The 19,900-nt window shown below is 42.2% G+C and overlaps 1 protein-coding gene across 4 annotated transcripts in view; it reads right to left on the bottom strand.

The window, feature by feature from the left end:
• Positions 1–132: 132 nt before the first annotated feature.
• The window catches only part of cntrob (centrobin, centrosomal BRCA2 interacting protein), a 35,219-nt gene continuing 15,451 nt past the window's right edge, over positions 133–19,900 (bottom strand). For 2 of the 4 annotated variants that reach the window (XM_031837568.1, XM_031837569.1), the window contains exons 17-21: positions 16,340–16,536; positions 2,304–2,358; positions 2,086–2,217; positions 1,885–1,984; positions 133–381 (exon numbers count right to left, since the gene is read on the bottom strand). In XM_031837568.1, coding sequence (XP_031693428.1) covers positions 213–381; positions 1,885–1,984; positions 2,086–2,217; positions 2,304–2,358; positions 16,340–16,536 — 653 coding nt within the window. In that variant the 3' untranslated portion in view covers positions 133–212. The remainder of the gene's footprint in view (positions 382–1,884; positions 1,985–2,085; positions 2,218–2,303; positions 2,359–16,339; positions 16,537–19,900) is intronic. The other 2 variants (XM_031837570.1, XM_031837571.1) reach the window with 1 other exon arrangement.

Genomic DNA, 19,900 nt, shown 5'->3' with positions numbered 1-19,900 from the left:
CTACAACCTCATGCTAATCACATTAGCCTACATTAGCGCAATCATCTCGAGGAAAGGATATCGTTCCTCTAGAGGTTACATTTTTAAAAGATATTATTAAAAAGTTGTTTAGAATACACACAGAACCTCATGAATAGAAAAAGTATATTTTAATAACAGTCACAAACATATGTGATGTGGTAAAACATTCAAACAGCTTTTTAACAAAAACATCATCTCCACGCTCCCCCCCTTCCCTGCCACCCCCTTCTGCCCCTCATACCCAGCACCTGACCCCTCACCCCGGACCCCTGACTAGTTACCCGGGACACTCCAGAGTTCCGGAGGAGTGGTTCGCTCTTCTTCAGGCGGCTTGGCTTCTCCTCACACTCACCATCAGACCTATACAGACCGGACAGAGGACTTTTATAAATGAAGAATGTGTTCACTTTGTTTTGTAAATATTGTGTACATTTGTGTTTCTCTGTTCAATAGGTAGTGTGCTGTATTTTATTTGTTTGATATTGTATTTTACTTTTTATGTATTTCATGAAATTGGACAATACTGGTCAAAAGTTTTAGGACCTACTCATTCTTGCGGTTTTCTTTATTTTAATTATTTTCTACATTGTAGAATAATAGTGAAGACATCAAAACTTTGAAATGACACATATGGAATCATGTAGAAACCAAAAGTGTTAAACAAATCAAGGTCATCTGATGCAACACTCCACCACTCTCCTCTTTTGTAAAATAGCCCTTACACAGCCTGGAGGTGTGTTTTGGGTCATTGTCCTGTTGAAAAACAAATCATAGTCCCACTAAGCCCAAACCAGATGGTTTGCATAATGCTGTGGTAGCCAAGCTGGTTAAGTGTGCCGTGAATTCTAAATAAATCACAGACAGTATAACCAGCAAAACAACAACACACAATAACACCACCACGCGTTACAGTGGGAAATACACATGCAGAGATCATCCGTTCACCCACACTGCATCTCACAAAGACACGGGCAGGTGAAACCAAAAATCTCCAATTTGGACACCTGACCAAAGGACAAATTTCCACCGGTCTATTGTCCATTGCTCTTGTTTCTTGGCCCAAGCAAGTCTCTTCTTTGTCCTTTAGTAGTGGTTTATTTGCAGAAATTCGACCATGGCCTGATTCATGCAGTCTCCTCTGAACAGTTGATGTTGAGATGTGCCTGTTACTTGAACTCTGTGAAGCATTTATTTGGGCTGCAATTTCTGTGGCCGGTAACTCTAATGAACATGTCCTCTCCAGCACAGGTAACTCGGGTCTTCCACTCCTGTGGCGGTCCTCATGAGAGCCAGTTTCATCATAGAGCTTGATGGTATTTGCGACTGCACTTGAAGAAACTTTCAAAGTTCTTGAAATGTTCCGTATTGACTGATCTTCATGTCTTAAAGTAATGGACTGTTGTTTCTCTTTGCTTATTTGAGCTGTTATTGCAATAATATGAACGGGTGGCTATTTGAAGAATCTCAAATATAAAATATATTTGGATTTCTTTCACACTTTTATGGTTACTACATATGTGTTATTACATAGTTCTGATGTCTTCACTATTATTCTACAATGTAGAAAATAGTAAAAATAAAGAAAAACCCTTGAATGAGTAGGTGTTCTAAAACTTTTGACTGGTAATGTATATACAGGTCTCCATCCAAAGAGACACTGGTCACAATGGTGACTCCTTGATTCAATTAAGGTAAATTAAAAAATAGACAATATGAAACACAAACCTTAATACACACACAATATACAGACAACAATAAACCGCAGTCTGAATGCTCAGAGCTCCAATAACATTCTGAAATACAGCTTGTTAAATGTTTGTTGTGGAAAGGTAGGTTCATAAGGGGTGTGTGTCTGTGGTTTACCCATGGGTCAGCTTAGAGAGCAACTGCAGAGAGCGCGCCGCCCTGTCAGGCTGGGAGGGGAACTGCGCCAGGAGAGACCTGAGCTGGGCTGACACCTGACCTGCAAACACACAGGGGTGGAGGTGGGTTTATAAACTGAAATTATATATATATATTCCCAGGCTATTTTTGTGTTTGTATATTTGTGTGTATGCAGCACACCTGTGTTAGTTGGATTGCATGTGGGGTGTCTGGTTTGGGCTCCAGGGGAGGAGGGAGTTTCCAGAGGGGCGTGAAGCTGAATCTTCACACTGTCCCACGATGACCCCAGACCTAAACACACACACACACACCCTCCAGGTAAATAAAACACACATTATGCTTCACCACCCTTGAGATAAATATACTTGTAATATTAGAATACTAGTTGCCAAGGTTACCTGTGTTGTCCTGAGCTGGACTCTCCACGGGCTCTCCTGGAGAACGATCTAACAACTGATAGAAAGACAGATGGAGAGAGGGGTCTCATTGGTTTTCCTTAATAGACAGTTCATAGCAGGGTTAAAAAGTGGGAACCGGGTTACCGAGACTTACTAAGATTTAACACCCAAACCCACTCGCTTTCTACGAATAAATAACTGTGAAAAGCCGATAAATAAGTCACATAATAAGTCACATAATAAGTTGCAAGGACTCACTCTGTGTGCAAAAATAGTGTTTAATATGATTTTTGAATGACTACCTCATCTCTGTACCATACACATACAATTATCTGTAATAAGATCCCTCAGTTGAGCAGTGAATTTCAAACACAGATTCAACTACAAAGACCAGTGCAGTTTCCCAACACTACAAAGATACAGGCGTCCTTCCCAACTCCCTTGCCGGAGAGGAAGGAAACCACTCAGGGATTTTACCATGAGGCCAATGGTGACTTTAAAACAGTTAGAGTTTAATGGCTGTGACAGGAGAAAACTGAGGATGGATCAACATATTAGTTACTCCACAATACTAACCCAATTGACCGAATTGTACAGAATAACAATATTCCAGAACATGCATCCTGTTTGCAACAAGGCACTAAAGTAAAACTGCAAAAAAAAAAGTGCCCTCAGGCCCATACTCCACTACCACATATCTACAACACAAAATCCATGTGAATGTATGTATGTTATCGTGTGTCTATGCATGTGTCTGTGCCTATATTTGCGCTTGCATCAGTTACCTGACATAGAATAGAGTTCCATGTAGTCATGGCTCTATGTAGTACTGTGCGCCTCCTAAAGTCTGTTCTGGACTTAGGGACTGTGAAATCTTGTCTTGTGGGGGTATGCATGGGTGCCTGAGCTGTGTTAGTCGTTTAAACAGACAGCTCGGTGCATACAACATGTCAATACCTCTCACAAATACAATTTGTGAAGTCAATATCTCTATTTTGAGCCAGGATAGATATTATTAATGTATGCTGTGTACATCCAAGGGCCAGCTGTGCTGCCCTGTTCTGAGATAATTGCAATTTTCCTTAGTCCCTCTTGATGGCACCTGACCAATTGACTGAACAGTAGTCCAGGTGTGACAAAACTAGAGCTTGTAGGACCTGCCTTGTTGATAGTGCTGTTAAGAAGGTAGAACAGCACTTTATTATGGACAGACATCTCACCATATCAGCTACAGTTGTATCAATATGTATGGACTCAGGGGGTTGAATACTTATCTAATCAAGATACAGTGCATTCGGAAATTATTCTTGACTTTTTCCACATTTTGTTACGTTACAGCTTTATTATGAAATTGATTAAATAATTTTTTCACTCAACACAATATACCCAAAAGTAAAAACAGGTTTTTAGAAATGTTTGCAAATGTATAAAAAATATGGAAATCTAATTTACATATGTATTCAGACCCTTTACTCAGTGCACCTTTGGCAGTTATTACAGCCTCGAGTCTTCTTGGGTATGACGCTAAGCTTGGCACACCTGTATTTGGGGAGTTTCTCCCATTATCCTCTGCAGATCCTCTCAAGCTCTGTCAGGTTGCACAACTTTTTTCAGGTCTCTCCAGAGACGTTCAATTGGGTTCAAGTACGGGCTCTGGCGGGTCCACTCAAGGACATTGAGACTTGTCCCGAAGCCACTCCCACATTGTCTTGGCTGTGTGCTTAGGTATTCAGGCCAAAGAGTTTAATCTTGGTTTATTCAGTCCAGAGAATCTTGTTTTTCATGGTCAAAGTCTTTAGGTGCCTTTTGGCAAACTCCAAGAGGGCTGTCATGTGCCTTTTACTGAAGAGTGGCTTCAGTCTAGCCACTCTACCATAAAGGCCTGATTGGTGGTGTGCTACAGAGTTGGTTGTCCTTCTGGAAGGTTCTCCCATCTCCACAGAAGAACTCTAGTGTGACCATGGGTCAATTATATATATTTTTGTTGTGTTGTGACAAGGTCCATCATTACGACAGTCTATCATTACTTTAAGACATGAAGGTCAGTCAATACTGAAAATTGAGAACTTTGAAAGTTTCTTCAAGTTCATTAGTTACCAGCCTCAGAAATTGCAGCCCAAATAAGTGCTTCAGAATTGCAGAAATACACACATCTCAACATCAACTGTTCAGAGGAGACTGCATGAATCAGGCCTTCATGGTCTGCTAAGAAACCACTACTAGGTGAATGGATATTCTCATGTGTGGTTCCCACCGTGAATAATGGAAGAGAAGGTGTGATTGCTTTGCTGATGACGCTGATTTATTTAGAATTCAAGGCACACTTAACCAGTACACACCATCCCATCTGGTTTGCACTTAGTGGGACTATCATTTGTTTTTCAACAGGACAATGACTCAAAACACACCTCCAGGCTGTGTAAGGGCTATTTGACCAAGAAGGAGAGTGATGGAGTGCTGCATCAGATGACCTGGCCTCCGCAAATCACCCGACCTAAACCCAAATGAGATGGTGTGGGGTGAGTTGGACAGCAGATGGAAGGGAAAGCTGCCAACAAATGCTCAGCATATGTGGGAACTCCTTCAAGACGGTTGGAAAAGCATTCCTCATGAAGCTGATTGAGAGAATGCCAACAGTGTGCAAAGCTACTTTGAAGAATCTGAAATATATTTGGATTTGTTTAACACTTTTTGGTTAATACATGATTCTATGTGTTATTTCAAAGTGTTGATGTCTTCACTACTATTCTACAATGTAGAAAATAGTAAAAATAAAGAAACTCCCTTGAATGAGTAGGTGGGCACAAACATTTGACTGGTACTGTATATAGATGTCCTAGCCTACCTCTTTTAGGTGATACATTCAATGCAGTATTAGCCTTATATTTAGCTAATGAATGTGTTATACATAAGCTTCTAACTTAAAGCATCTTGTCTTTTGCACCTGCTCTCCACTGACCTTTCTCCTTAAAAAACGCTGCTTAGCTCTTGGAGTTCCATAGAATAACTTGAAGGGAATTTTGTTTTTGCATTTCTTATCTTGTTGGGAAAAGGGGGCAGTATTTTCACTTTGGATGAATTGCGTGCCCACAGTGAACTGCATCCTACTCTGTCCTAGATTGCTAATATATGCATATTATTATTACTATTGGATAGAAAACACTCTGAAGTTTCTAAAACTGTTTGAATTGTGTCTGTGAGTATAACAGAACTCATAGGGCAGGCAATCTTCTAAACAAGAAGTGAAATTCTGAATGTGGGTCAAATTTGACGTCATCACCCCTTACCTTCCAAATAAGATATGGATCTGGTAGCACTTCCTACGCCTTCCACTAGATGTCCTCATTCAGTAGAACGTGGAATGGAGCCTCTGGTGTGAACTTTGACCGAATGGGAGGGGAAATAGTCAATGTCTTAGCAGAATGCAATTTCCCTGTGGCACATTTGTCTGTGGGTGTCACCGTCGTTCCATTTGGCTGCAGATGAAAACGTATGATCCGGTTGGAACGTTATTGGATATTTATGAAAATAACATCCTGAAGATTAATTCTCTGCTTAGTTTGACCAGTTTATTCGACCTGGAATATATATTTTTGAAGTTTTCGTCCGAGTTCTCCTGGACCAGCGTCAGCTTTTGGGCACGTGAGCTGAAAGTGCTAGCAAACGCAGCTAATTGGACACTAGTATTGGGCATTATGGAACAAAACAACAATTTATTGTGGAACTAGGACTCCTTGCACTGCATTCTGATGAAAGATCATCAAAGGTAAGGGAATATTTATGATGTAATTTCGTATTTCTGTTGAATCCAAAATGGCGGAGAAATATATTTACATCTGAGCGCTGTCTCAGATTATTGCATGGTGGGCTTTTTTCGTAACGTTTAAAAAAAATCTGACAGCGGTTGCATTAAGAACCAGTGTATCTTTAATTATATGTAGAACATGTATCTTTAGTCAAAGTTTATGATGAGTATTTCTGTTATCTGGTATAGCTTTCTATAATTCCTCCAGATACTTTGGAGGCATTTCTGAACATGGCATCAATGTAAACCGAGATTTGTGGATATAAATATGCATATTATCGAACAAAACATAAATGTATTGTGTAACATGTCATATGAGTGTCATCTGATGAAGATTTTCAAAAAGTTTGTGATTCATTTGATCTCTAATCCTGCTTTTGTGACTCTCTCTGGCTGGGAAAAATGGCTGTGTTTTAAATTTGGTGGTGGTCTAACAAATATATGTTGTGTTTTCGCTGTAAAACATTTTAAAAATCGGACATGATGGGTAGATGAACAAGATGTTTATCTTTCATTTGCTGTATTGGACTTGTTAGTGTGAAAGTTAAACATTTCAAAATAATATTTTTGAATTCCCTGCGCCACCTTTTCAGCTGAATGGGGGGGGGGTTCCCCCTAGGGGATTGCCTTGCCATAACAGGTTTAAACTAATAGACTATTTGAAGAGGAATACGAGCTCTTGTTTGCTTAATATTAAATACAGCAGCTACGCATGGGCCGGGGTATTTGGAAAAAGCCTCGGAATGGTTTTTCAAAAGCGTCAAAACGATGTAATATTTGTAGCTACTTTTTAATTAAATATCTTCAGTCAACTTGTGCAATATGTTAGGAGATAAATAAATTGTGTTCTTCATTTCACCCGTCACATTATTATGAAGCTTACGGTAGTCCCCGTACCGTAAGCTTGATGTTTGTTTACAAGCGCACAACGATGAGGGAATGGCAACTTGGGAGTCAGTCACTCACTGTTGTGCAGCATGCGCCAGGTGATCTAATTACAGTATGGAATTCACAACTAAATGTTTGCCAGCTCAATATCTTATAACTATTAAGTTAACTGTCTAAAATGTGCTAAATGCATTTGGATTGCTAATTTAGTAACTAGTAAGCTATCTAGCTAAATGGTTAGCTTCTTACAAAATCAAGCATTTGCTTGGTAAAAACAGAGCCTTGTTAGCTAAATATTTGTTTTGTGCGTGCAACAAATTGTAAGTATCATTTTTGAGTTACTTGTATAGTTTACGCACGTCGCACATTAGGGGAAATCAGGTATAAGGTATATGCGTCAGACTAGTAATTCTAAAGATAAAAAAATAGACTATAATATTTAAAAATGTAACTCAAATTTAATAGTAATTATTGAAAGGGTACACCCTGATGGTCATTGTTAAGCAATGCATTTCCTTCCCCAGCCACATTACCATCTATGCATCCTTCATATGCGCCGTTTAGCTATGTCATTATTTACAATAGGAAAGGTGAATGGGGAAAATAAGTTAGACGTTTTATTTAAAATTAAAACTATGCAAAGGCTTGAAAATTAATTTAGCCATTTTGCGCCGTGACCCAGTACCCAAACCAGACGCCGCAACTGGTTTCAAGTGGCCAAGAGACGGCATGCCATCTAGTGAAAGAACTGGGAATCAGACAGAGGATATATTAACAACAAAGGAGAAATGCTCACTATGTAAACACATTTGTACACACAATTTGCTTTTTGTACAAATGAACAATTTTAGATATTTTATTTCAGCTTTTAGCTGAATCAGATTTCTCCTCATGTGTACACTAGACAAAAATATAAACGCAACATGTAAAGTGTTGGTCCTGTGTCTCATGTGCTGAAATAAAATCACTTGGAAATTGTTCATATGTACAAAAAGCTTATTTCTCTCAAATTGTGTGTACAAATTTGTTTACATTAGTGAGCATTTATCCTTTTCCAAGATAATGCATACACCTGACGTGTGGCATATCAAGAAGCTGATTAAACAGCATGGTCATAACATAGGTGCACATTGAACTGGAGACAATAAAATGCCACTTTAAAATGAGCAGTTTTGTCACATAACACAATGCCACAGATGTATCCAGTTTTGATGGAGTGTGCAATTGGCATGCTGACTGCAGGAATGTCCAGCAGAGCTGTTACCAGAGAATTATTTATCTACCATAAGCCGCCTCTAACATCGTTTTAGAGACTTTGGCTAACCAAATGTAACCACGACAGCCCAGGATCTCCTCTGAGATCAGACACCCGGACAGCTGATGAAACTGGGTTTGAACAACTGAAGAATTTCTGCACTGACCATCAGAAACTTTCTCAGGGAAGCTAATCTGCGTGCTCGTCGTCCTCACCAGGATCTTGACCGGACTGCATTTTGGCATCTTAACCGACTTCAGTGGGCAAATGCATACCTTCAATGGCCACTCCGACGAATCATCAAACAGGCAAAGCGTCAATACAGGGCTAAGATTGAATCGTACTACACCGGCTCCGACGCTTGTCTTATGTGGCAGGGCTTGCAAACTATTACAGACTATAAAAGGGAAGCAAGCACAGCCACGAGCTGCCAAGTGACACAAGCATACCAGGTGAGCTAAATCACTTCTATGCTCGCTTCGAGGCAAGCAACACTGAGGCATGCATGAGAGGATCAGCTGTTCCAGACGACTGTGTGATCACGCTCTCCGTAGCAGACGTGTGTAAGACCTTTAAACAGGTCAACATTCACAACAAAGGAACACCTACGAGAATGCTATGAGAATGCTATGAGAATGCTATTCACTGACTACAGCTCAGCGTTCAACACAATTGTACCCTCAAAGCTCATCAATAAGGTAAGGACCCTGGGACTAAACACCTCCCTCTGCAACTGGATCCTGGACTTCCTGACGGGCCACCCCCAGGTGGTGAGGGTAGGTAGCAACACATCTGCCATGCTGATCCTCCGAGAGCATCTTCTGGGGTGCGTTCTCAGTCCCCTCCTGTACTCCCTGTTCACCCACGACTGCATGGCCAGGCACGACTCCAACACCATCATTAAGTTTGCAGACAACACAACAGTGGTAGGCCTGATCACCAACAACGACGTGACAGCCTATAGGGACTAGGTCAGAGACCTGGCTGGGTGGTGCCAGAATAACAACCTATCCCTCAACGTAACCAAGACTAAGGAGATGATTGTGGACTAGAGGAAAAGGAGCACCGAGCACGTCCCCATTCTCATCGACGGGGCAGTAGTGGAGCAGGTTGAGAGCTTCAAATTCCTTGGTGTCCACATCAACAACAAACTAGAATGGTCCAAACACACCAAGACAGTCGTGAAGAGGGCACGACAAAGCCAATTCCCCCTCAGGAAACTAAAAAGATTTGGCTTGGGTCCTCAGATCCTCAAAAAGGTTCTACAGCTGCAACATCGAGAACATCCTGACTGGTTGCATAACTGCCTGGTACGGCAACTGCTCGGCCTCCGACCGCAAGGCACTACAGGTAGTGCGTACCTGCATTCCCGGACCTCTACACCAGGCAGTGTCAGAGGAAGGCCCTAAAAATTGTCAACGACCCCAGCCACAGACTGTTCTCTCTACTACCGCATGGCAAGCGGTACCGGAGAGCCAAGTCTAGGACAAAAAGGCATATCAACAATTTTCACCCCCAAGCCATAAGACTCCTGAACAGGTAATCAAATGGCTACCCGGACTATTTGCATTGAGTGCCCCCCCCCAATCCCTTTTTATGCTGCTGCTGCTCTCTGTCATCATATACAGTGGGGCAAGAAAGTATTTAGTCAGCCACCAATTGTGCAAGTTCTCCCACTTAAAAAGATGAGGCCTGTAATTTTCATCATAGGTACGCTTCAACTATGATAGACAAAATGAGGGAAAAAAATCCAGAAAATCACGTTGTAGGATTTTTTATGAATTTATTTGCAAATTATGGTGGAAAATAAAGTATTTGGTCAATAACAAAAGTTTCTCAATACTTTATTATATACCCTTTGTTGGCAATGACAGAGGTCAAACATTTTCTGTAAGTCTTCACAAGGTTTTCACACACTGTTGCTGGTATTTTGGCCCATTCCTCCATGCAGATCTCATACAGAGCAGTGATGTTTTGGGGCCGTTGCTGGGCAACACGGACTTTCAACTCCCTCCAAAGATTTTCTATGGGGTTGAGATCTGGAGACTGGCTAGGCCACTCCAGGACCTTGAAATGCTTCTTACGAAGCCACTCCTTCATTGCCCAGCGGTGTGTTTGGGATCATTGTCATGCTGAAAGACCCAGCCACGTTTCATCTTCAATGCCCTTGCTGATGAAAGGAGGCTTTCACTCAAAATCTCACGATACATGGCCCCATTCATTCTTTCCTTTACACGGATCAGTCGTCCTGGTCCCTTTGCAGAAAAACTGCCCCAAAGCATGATGTTTCCACCCCCATGCTTCACAGTAGGTATGGTGTTCTTTGGATGCAAGTCAGCATTCTTTGTCCCCCAAACATGACAAGTTGAGTTTTTACCAAAAAGTTATATTTTGGTTTCATCTGACCATATAACATTCTCCCAATCTTCTTCTGGATCATCCAAATGCTCTCTAGCAAACTTCAGACGGGCCTGGACATGTACTGGCTTAAGCAGGGGGACACGTCTGGCACTGCAGGATGAGTCTCTGGCGGCGTAGTGTGTTACTGATGGTAGGCTTTGTTACTTTGGTCCCAGCTCTCTGCAGGTCATTCACTAGGTCCCCGTGTGGTTCTGGGATTTTTGCTCACCGTTCTTGTGATCATTTTGACCCCACGGGGTGAGATCTTGCGCGGAGCCCCAGATCGAGGGAGATTATCAGTGGTCTTGTATGTCTTCCATTTCCTAATAATTGCTCCCACAGTTGATTTCTTCCAACCAAGCTGCTTACCTATTGCAGATTCAGTCTTCCCAGCCTGGTGCAGGTCTACAATTTTGTTTCTGGTGTCCTTTGACAGCTCTTTGGTCTTGGCCATAGTGGAGTTTGGAGTGTGACTGTTTGAGGTCGTGGACAGGTGTCTTTTATACTGATGACAAGTTCAATCAGGTGTCATTAATACAGGTAGCGAGTGGAGGACAGAGGAGCCTCTTAAAGAAGTTACAGGTCTGTGAGAGCCAGAAATCTTGCTTGTTTGTAGGTGACCAAATAATTATTTTCCACCATAATTTGCAAATAAATTCATAAAAAATCCTACAATGTGATTTTCTGGAATTTTTTCTCTCTCATTTTGTCTGTCATAGTTGAAGTGTACCTATGATGAAAATTACAGGCCTCTCATCTTTTTAAGTGGGAGAACTTGCACAATTGGTGGCTGACTAAATACTTTTTTGCCCCACTGTATGCATAGTCACTTTAAATCAAATCAAATTTTATTTGTCACATACACATGGTTAGCAGATGTTAATGCGAGTGTAGCGAAATGCTTGTGCTTCTAGTTCCGACAATGCAGTAATAACCAACGAGTAATCTAGCTAACAATTCCAAAACTACTACCGTATACACACAAGTGTAAAGGGATAAAGAATATGTACATAAAGATATATGAATGAGTGATGGTACAGAGCGGCATAGGCAAGATGCAGTAATTGGTATCGAGTACAGTATATACATATGAGATGAGTATGTAAACAAAGTGGCATAGTTCAAAGTGGCTAGTGATACATGTATTACATAAAGATGCAGTAGATGATATAGAGTACAGTATATACGTATACATATGAGATAAATAATGTAGGGTATGTAAACATTATATTAAGTAGCATTGTTTAAAGTGGCTGGTGATATATTTTACCTCAATTCAACATAATGTTAACTTTCACTGCTATGCAGATGACACACAGCTGTACATTTCAATGAAACATGGTGAAGCCCCAAAATTGCCCTTGCTAGAAGCATGTGTTTCAGACATAAGGAAGTGGATGGCTGCAAACTTTCTACTTTTAAACTCGGACAAAACAGAGATGCTTGTTCTAGGTCCCAAGAAACAAAGAGATCTTCTGTTGAATCTGACCATTAATCTTAATGGTTGTACAGTCGTCTCAAATAAAACTGTGAAGGACCTCGGCGTTACTCTGGACCCTGATCTCTCTTTTGAAGAACATATCAAGACCATTTCAAGGACAGCTTTTTTCCATCTACGTAACATTGCAAAAATCTGAAACTTTGTCCAAAATGGATGCAGAAAAATGAATCCATGCTTTTGTCACTTCTAGGTTAGACTACTGCAATGCTCTACTTTCCGGCTACCCGGATAAAGCACTAGATAAACTTCAGTTGGTGCTAAATACGGCTGCTAGAATCCTGACTAGAACCAAAAAAATTTGATCATATTACTCCAGTGCTAGCCTCTCTACACTGGCTTCCTGTCAAAGCAAGGGCTGATTTCAAGGTTTTACTGCTCACCTACAAAGCATTACATGGGCTTGCTCCTACCTATCTCTCTGATTTGGTCCTGCCGTACATACCTACACGTACGCTACGGTCACAAGACGCAGGCCTCCTAATTGTCCCTAGAATTTCTAAGCAAACAGCTGGAGGCAGGGCCTTCTCCTATAGAGCTCCATTTTTATGGAACGGTCTGCCTACCCATGTCAGAGACGCAAACTCGGTCTCAACCTTTAAGTCTTTACTGAAGACTCATCTCTTCAGTGGGTCATATGATTGAGTGTAGTCTGGCCCAGGAGTGGGAAGGTGAACGGAAAGGCTCTGGAGCAACGAACCACCCTTGCTGTCTCTGCCTGGCCGGTTCCACTCTTTCCACTGGGATTCTCTGCCTCTAACCCTATTACAGGGGCTGAGTCACTGGCTTACTGGGGCTCTCTCATGCCGTCCCTGGAAGGGGTGCCTCACCTGAGTGGGTTGATTCACTGATGTGGTCATCCTGTCTGGGTTGTGCTATGGCGGAGATCGTTGTGGGCTATACTCAACCTTGTCTCAGGATGGTAAGTTGGTGGTTGAAGATATCCCTCTAGTGGTGTGGGGGCTGTGCTTTGGCAAAGTGGGTGGGGTTATATCCTTCCTGTTTGGCCCTGTCCGGGGGTGTCCTCGGATGGGGCCACAGTGTCTCCTGACCCCTCATGTCTCAGCCTCCAGTATATATGCTGCAGTAGTTTGTGTCGGGGGGCTAGGGTCAGTTTGTTATATCTGGAGTACTTCTCCTGTCCTATTCGGTGTCCTGTGTGAATCTAAGTGTGTGTTCTCTAATTCTCTCCTTCTCTCTTTCTTTCTCTCTCTCGGAGGACCTGAGCCCTAGGACCATGCCCCAGGACTACCTGACATGATGACTCCTTGCTGTCCCCAGTCCACCTGGCCGTGCTGCTGCTCCAGTTTCAACTGTTCTGCCTTAATTATTATTCAAACATGCTGGTAATTTATGAACATTTGAACATCTTTGCCATGTTCTGTTATAATCTCCACCCAGCACAGCCAGAAGAGGACAGGCCACCCCTCATAGCCTGGTTTCTCTCTAGGTTTCTTCCTAGGTTCTGGCCTTTCTAGGGAGTTTTTCCTAGCCACCGTGCTTCTACACCTGTATTGCTGGCTGTTTGTGGTTTTAGTCTGGGTATCTGTACAGCACTGCAATATCAGCTGATGTAAAGGGCTTAATAAATACATTTGATTCAAGATGTATGCTCTTCACAGATGAATCCCAGTTTCAACTTTACCGGGCAGATAGCATCGTGTGGGCAAGCGGTTTGCTGATGTCAATGTTGTGAACAGATGGTGGGGTTCTGGTATGGGCAGGCATAAGCTACGGACAATGGACACAACTGCATTTTATCGATGGCAATTTGAATGCATAGAGATACTGTGATGAGATCCTCAGGTCCATTGTCATACCATTTAGCCATCACCTCATGTTTCAGCATGATAATGCACGGCCCCATGTCACAAGGCTCTGTTCCTGGAAGCCGAAAATGTCCCAGTTCTGCCATGGCCTGCATACTCACCAGACATGTCACTCATTGAGCATGTATGTTCGGGATGCTCTAGATAGACGTGTAACACAGCATGTTCCAGTTCCCGCCAATATCCAGCAAAGCCATTGAAGAAGAGTGGGACAACATTCCACAATCAACAGCCTGACCAACTCTACACGAAGGAGATGTGTCATGAGGTAAATGGTGGTCACACCAGATATTGACCTTTTTTAACCTCTCTAGGGTATGTGGGACGCTAGCGTCCCATCTGGCCAACATCCAGTGAGGTTGCAGAGCGCCAAATTCAATTACAGAAATGCTCATTATAAAAATTCAGAAAACAAAACATATTTTACATAGATTTAAAGATGACCTTCTTGTTAAACCAACCACAGTGTCATATTTATAAAATGCTTTTTGGCGAAAGCATACCTAGCCCAGAACATAGCCCAGTTGACAAATTATTACAAACAGTAAGTAACCAGCCAAGCAGAAGCGTTACAAAACTCAGAAATAGAGATACAATTAATCCCTTATCTTTGATGATCTTCATATGGTGGCAATCGGAAGACATTCATTTACTCAATAAATGTTCCTTTTGTTCGATGAAGTCTCTCTATATCCAAAAACCTCCATTTTGTTAGCGTGTTTTCTTCAGTAATCCACAGGCTCAAACTCAGTTAAAACAAATCAGACAAAAAAAATCCAAATTGTATCCGTGAAGTTCATAGAAACATGTCAAACAATGTTTATATTCAATCGTCAGGTTGTTTTTTTTGCCTAAATGATCTATAATATTTAAACCGGACAAAACTACTTCCTGAATGGATTTTTCTCTGGTTTCCACCAGAGTTTAACAGGTTAATGTATGGATCAGCATCAGGCTTAAATCAAAGCGCTAATCAAATCCAGACATTTTACAGTCCATCTGTTAAGTATTCAAACCCCTTGACTTTTTCCACATTTTGCTACATTACAGCCTTATTTTAAAATGGATTAAATAACAAATAAACACCCCATACTGACAAAGTGAAAACAAGTCTAGAAATATTTGCAAATGTATTTAAAAAAATTAAACAGTAAAACCAGTTTATGTAAAACTGTACATGTAAGGTCCCACAGTTGACAGTGCATTTCAGAGCCAAAACCAAGCCATGAGGTCAAAGGAATAGAGCTCCAAGACAGGATTGTGTCGAGGCACAGATCTGGGGAAGGGTACCAAAACATTTCTGCAGCATTGAAGGTCCCCAAGAACACAGTGGCCTCCATCATTCTTAAATAGAAGAAGTTTGGAACCACCAAGACTCTTCCTAGAGCTGGCTGCCTGGCCAAACTGAGCAATCGGGGGAGAATGGCCTTGGACAGGGAGGTGACCAACAACCCGATGGTCACTCTGACAGAGTTCCAGAGTTCATCTGTGGAGAACCTTCCAGAAGGTGGCAGCATCAGGCTGTGGGGATGTTTTTTAGCGGCAGGGACCAGAAGACTAAGTCAGGATCAAGGGAAAGATGAACAGAGCAAACTACAGAGATTTCATTGATGAAAATCAGCTTCAGAGTGCTCGGGACCTCACACTGGGACGAAGATTCCCCTTCCAACAGGACAACGACCCTAAGCACACAGCCAAGACAAAGCAGGAGTGGCTTCGGGATAAGTCTCTGAATGTCCTTGAGTGACCCAGCCAGAGCCCGGACTTGAACCCGATCGAATATCTCTGGAGAGACCCGAAAATAGCTGTGCAGCAACGCTCCCCATCCAACCTGACAGAATTTGAAGATCTGCAGAGAAGAATGGGAGAAACTCCCCAAATATAGGTGTACAAAGCTTGTAATCGCTGCAAGAGGTGCTTCAACAAAGTACAGAGTAATGTGTCTGAATACTTATGTAAACGTGATATTTCCTATGCTTTTTTGTATAAATTTGCAAGAAAAAATGTAAACCTGTTTTTTCTTTGTCATTATGGGTAGATTGTGTGTAGATTGATGAGGGATAAAAACTATTTATCAACTTTAAAATAAGGCTGTAACGTAACAAAATGTGGAAAAAGTCAAGGGGTCTGAATACTTTCCGAATGCACTGCATATGCTTTAGAAATACACTTACAGTTTTGGCAGAAAATACAGAGAGAAAAGTGACTAATTCTCGGGATGGAACTTTTGTAAAATAACAGGGAAATATTCAAACCTAGTTCATAGTTTTAGAGAACTGTGTGTAAGTGAAAGTAAAGAGAACACAGACAGAGTGTGTGTGAGTTTGTGTGTGTCACAGATAGCAAGAGAGAGGTACTCACCATGGCGACATAGTACTGTAGTTCACTCCTCCTTCCGGGGTCAAAGCTAGGGCTGGGGCCAGAGGTGAGGCTGGGACCCCTCTCCGCCCACTGTTGCCTCTCTCCACTCTCAGCTCTCCGTCTTTCTCCCTTATGCTCCTCTTCCTCCGCCACACATCCCCTCAGATCTCCCCCTCTGTCACACAGCTCCTCAAGTCCTGCGACACAAACACACAGAAAAGTGGCAATGTAGACACAAGCGTAGAGTATATTTAGCTGTGTAGAGAGGTTAACCTAGGATGTGTACGATTGTGCTTTTTTGTTCATTTATTTGCATTTGTAAGAAAAAGGGGCCGGAGTGCGGGCTGCCTTCTGAGAATTCATATGTGATCAACAACAAAAAAACACTTCCTTACATTCTGCTAGCAAACTTGCAATCTTTGGACAATAAAAATAGATGACCTACGCAGAAGATTAAACTACCAAAAGGGACATTAAAAACTGTAATATCTTAATGCTTCACGTGGCTGAATGAAGACACTATCAACATACAGCTGGGCGGTTATACGCAGCACCGGCAGGATAGAACAGCGGCATCTGGTAAGACAAGGGGCGGCGGACTATGAATTTTTGTAATTAACAACTGGTGCACGATATCTAAGGAAGTCTCGAGCTATTACTCGCCTGAGGTAGAATATCTCATGATAAACTGTAGACCACACTACCTACCTAGAGATTTTATCTTCATTTTTCATAGCTGTTTTACATACCACCACAGTCAGAGGCTGGCACTAAGACAGCATTGAATGAGCTGTATTCCGCCATAAGCAAACACGCTCACCCAGAGGTGGCGCTCCAAGTAGCAGGGGACTTTAATGCAGGGAAACTTAAATCAGTTTAACCAAATTTATATCAGCATGTTAAATGTGCAACCAGAGGGGAAAATAAAACTCTGGACCACCTTTACTCCACACAGAGACGCATACAAAGCTCTCCTACCATTTGGCAAATCTGATCATAATTCAATCCTCCTGATTCCGGCTTACAAGCCAAAATTAAAGCAGGAAGCACCAATGACTAGATCAATAAAAGTGGTCAGATGAGGCAGATGCTAAGCTACAGGACTGTTTTGCTAGCACAGACTGGAATATGTTGCAGGATTCCTCTGATGGCATTGAAGAGTACACCACATCAGTCATTGGCTTCATCAATAAGTGCATCGATGACGTCGTCCCCACTGTGACCGTACATACAGTGGGGCAAAAAAGTATTTTGTCAGCCACCAATAAATTCATTAAAAATCCTACAATGCGATTTTCTGGAAGAAGTTACAGGTCTGTGAGAGCCAGAAATCGTACTTGTTTGTAGGTGACCAAATACTTATTTTCCACCATAATTTGCAAATAAATTCATAAAAAATCCTACAACGTGATTTTCTGGATTTTCTTTTCTCATTTTGTCTGTCATAGTTGAAGTGTACCTATGATGAAAATTACAGGCCTCTCATCTTTTTAAGTGGGAGAACTTGCACAATTGGTGGCTGACTAAATCATTTTTTGCCCCACTGTACATACCCCAACCAGAAGCCATGGATTACAGGCAACATCCACAGAGCTAAAGGCTAGAGCTGCCGCTTTCAAGGCGCGGGGACTCTAACCCGGAAGCTTATAACGAATCCCGCTATGCCCTCCGACGAACCGTCAATACAGGACTAAGATCGAATCATACTATGACGCTCGTCGGTGTGGCATTAGACTACAAAAGGGAAGCACAGCCGAGAGTTGCTCAGTGACAAACCTATCAGATGAGATAAGAGCATAGAAGTAGTTTACATGCATGAGAGCATCAGCTGTACCGAAAGACTGTGTGATCACGCTCTCTGCAGCCGATGTAAGACCTTTAGACAGGTCATCATTCACAAGGTCACAGGGCCAGACGGATTATCAGGACGTGTACTGGAGGCATGCGCTGACCAACTGGCAAGTGTCTTCACTGACATTTACAACCACTCCCTGTCCAAGTCTTTAATACCAACATGTTTTAACCACCCTGCACACGGAAACCGGTAGTGGGCTGAAATTCCACAACATACGGTGATCGCTACATAAATAGTCATATTAAACATTCATGAAAATACAAGTGTCTCACATGTATCGAAAGCCTAGAATCTTGCTAATCCAACTGCGTTGTCAGGTTTAAAAAAGGATTTACTGCGAAAGAATACGATGCGATTATCTGAGGATAGAGCCCCATAAAAAAAATATATATATTTCAACCAGCACAGGCGTAACAAAATCACAAACTGCATTAAAATTAATCATTTACCTTTGACGATCTTCGTCTGTTTGCAATCCCAATGCTCATTGTTACACAATGAATGATCTTTTGTTTGATAAAATCCGTTTTTATAGGCTAACACGAAACATTTTGTGAACCGCTTGTGTCGTGAATTCCGTCTCATTCCATTTTCGACGACACATTCCAGGGTAAATACCCACACAAAACGTGACTTTTCCAGTCATGTTTGGTTTCATTGCAATCAACTGGTTTGTTTGTAACACAACCACAGTATGTTTGTAACACAACCAAACCTGATGGGCCATTTCGCGGGACGTATTGACTGAAAGAAACCGAAGAAGACAACAAGTAATGACATCACTGTGCACCAATGATATGACCACTGTTTCGTTGATTGACTGTATTTTAACCCAATGACCACTGATCGTCTTGAAATCTAGCTGGGTAGATAGCCAATGAGCGGAGGTAAACGGCAATATGCAATGGTCATGTGTTGGAAGACCAACCCATGTAGTAAACTCTGGCGTAAAGAGAGTCAATCGCTATTGAAGTTTTATACCGGAAGGAGCTACGCATATTACGCACAGCATTGTTTGGTAAACGCGCAGATTCAGCTGTTTATACACTGCTCAAAAAAATAAAGGGAACACTTAAACAACACAATGTAACTCCAAGTCAATCACACTTCTGTGAAATCAAACTGTCCACATAGGAAGCAACACTGATTGACAATAAATTTCACATGCTGTTGTGCAAACCACTTCTCAGTTCCTATGCTTCCTGGCTGATGTTTTGGTCACTTTTGAATGCTGCTTTCACTCTAGTGGTAGCATGAGACGGAGCCACAAGTGGCTCAGGTAGTGCAGCTCATCCAGGATGGCACATCAATGCGAGCTGTGGCAAGAAGGTTTGCTGTGTCTGTCAGCGTAGTGTCCAGAGCATGGAGGCGCTACCAGGAGACAGGCCAGTACATCAGGAGACGTGGAGGAGGCCGTAAGAGGGCAACAACCCAGCAGCAGGACCGCTACCTCCGCCTTTGTGCAAGGAGGAGCACTGCCAGAGCCCTGCAAAATGACCTCCAGCAGGCCACAAATGTGCATGTGTCTGCTCAAACGGTCAGAAACAGACTCCATGAGGGTGGTATGAGGGCCCGACGTCCACAGGTGGGGGTTGTACTTACAGCCCAACACCGTGCAGGACGTTTGGCATTTGCCAGAGAAAACCAAGATTGACAAATTCGCCACTGGCGCCCTGTGCTCTTCACAGATGAAAGCAGGTTCACAC

Source organism: Oncorhynchus kisutch, linkage group LG12 (genome assembly GCF_002021735.2).
Source record: "Oncorhynchus kisutch isolate 150728-3 linkage group LG12, Okis_V2, whole genome shotgun sequence".
In the NCBI taxonomy this organism is placed as follows: Eukaryota; Metazoa; Chordata; class Actinopteri; order Salmoniformes; family Salmonidae; genus Oncorhynchus; species Oncorhynchus kisutch.
This window is presented reverse-complemented; position numbering and strand designations above follow the sequence as displayed.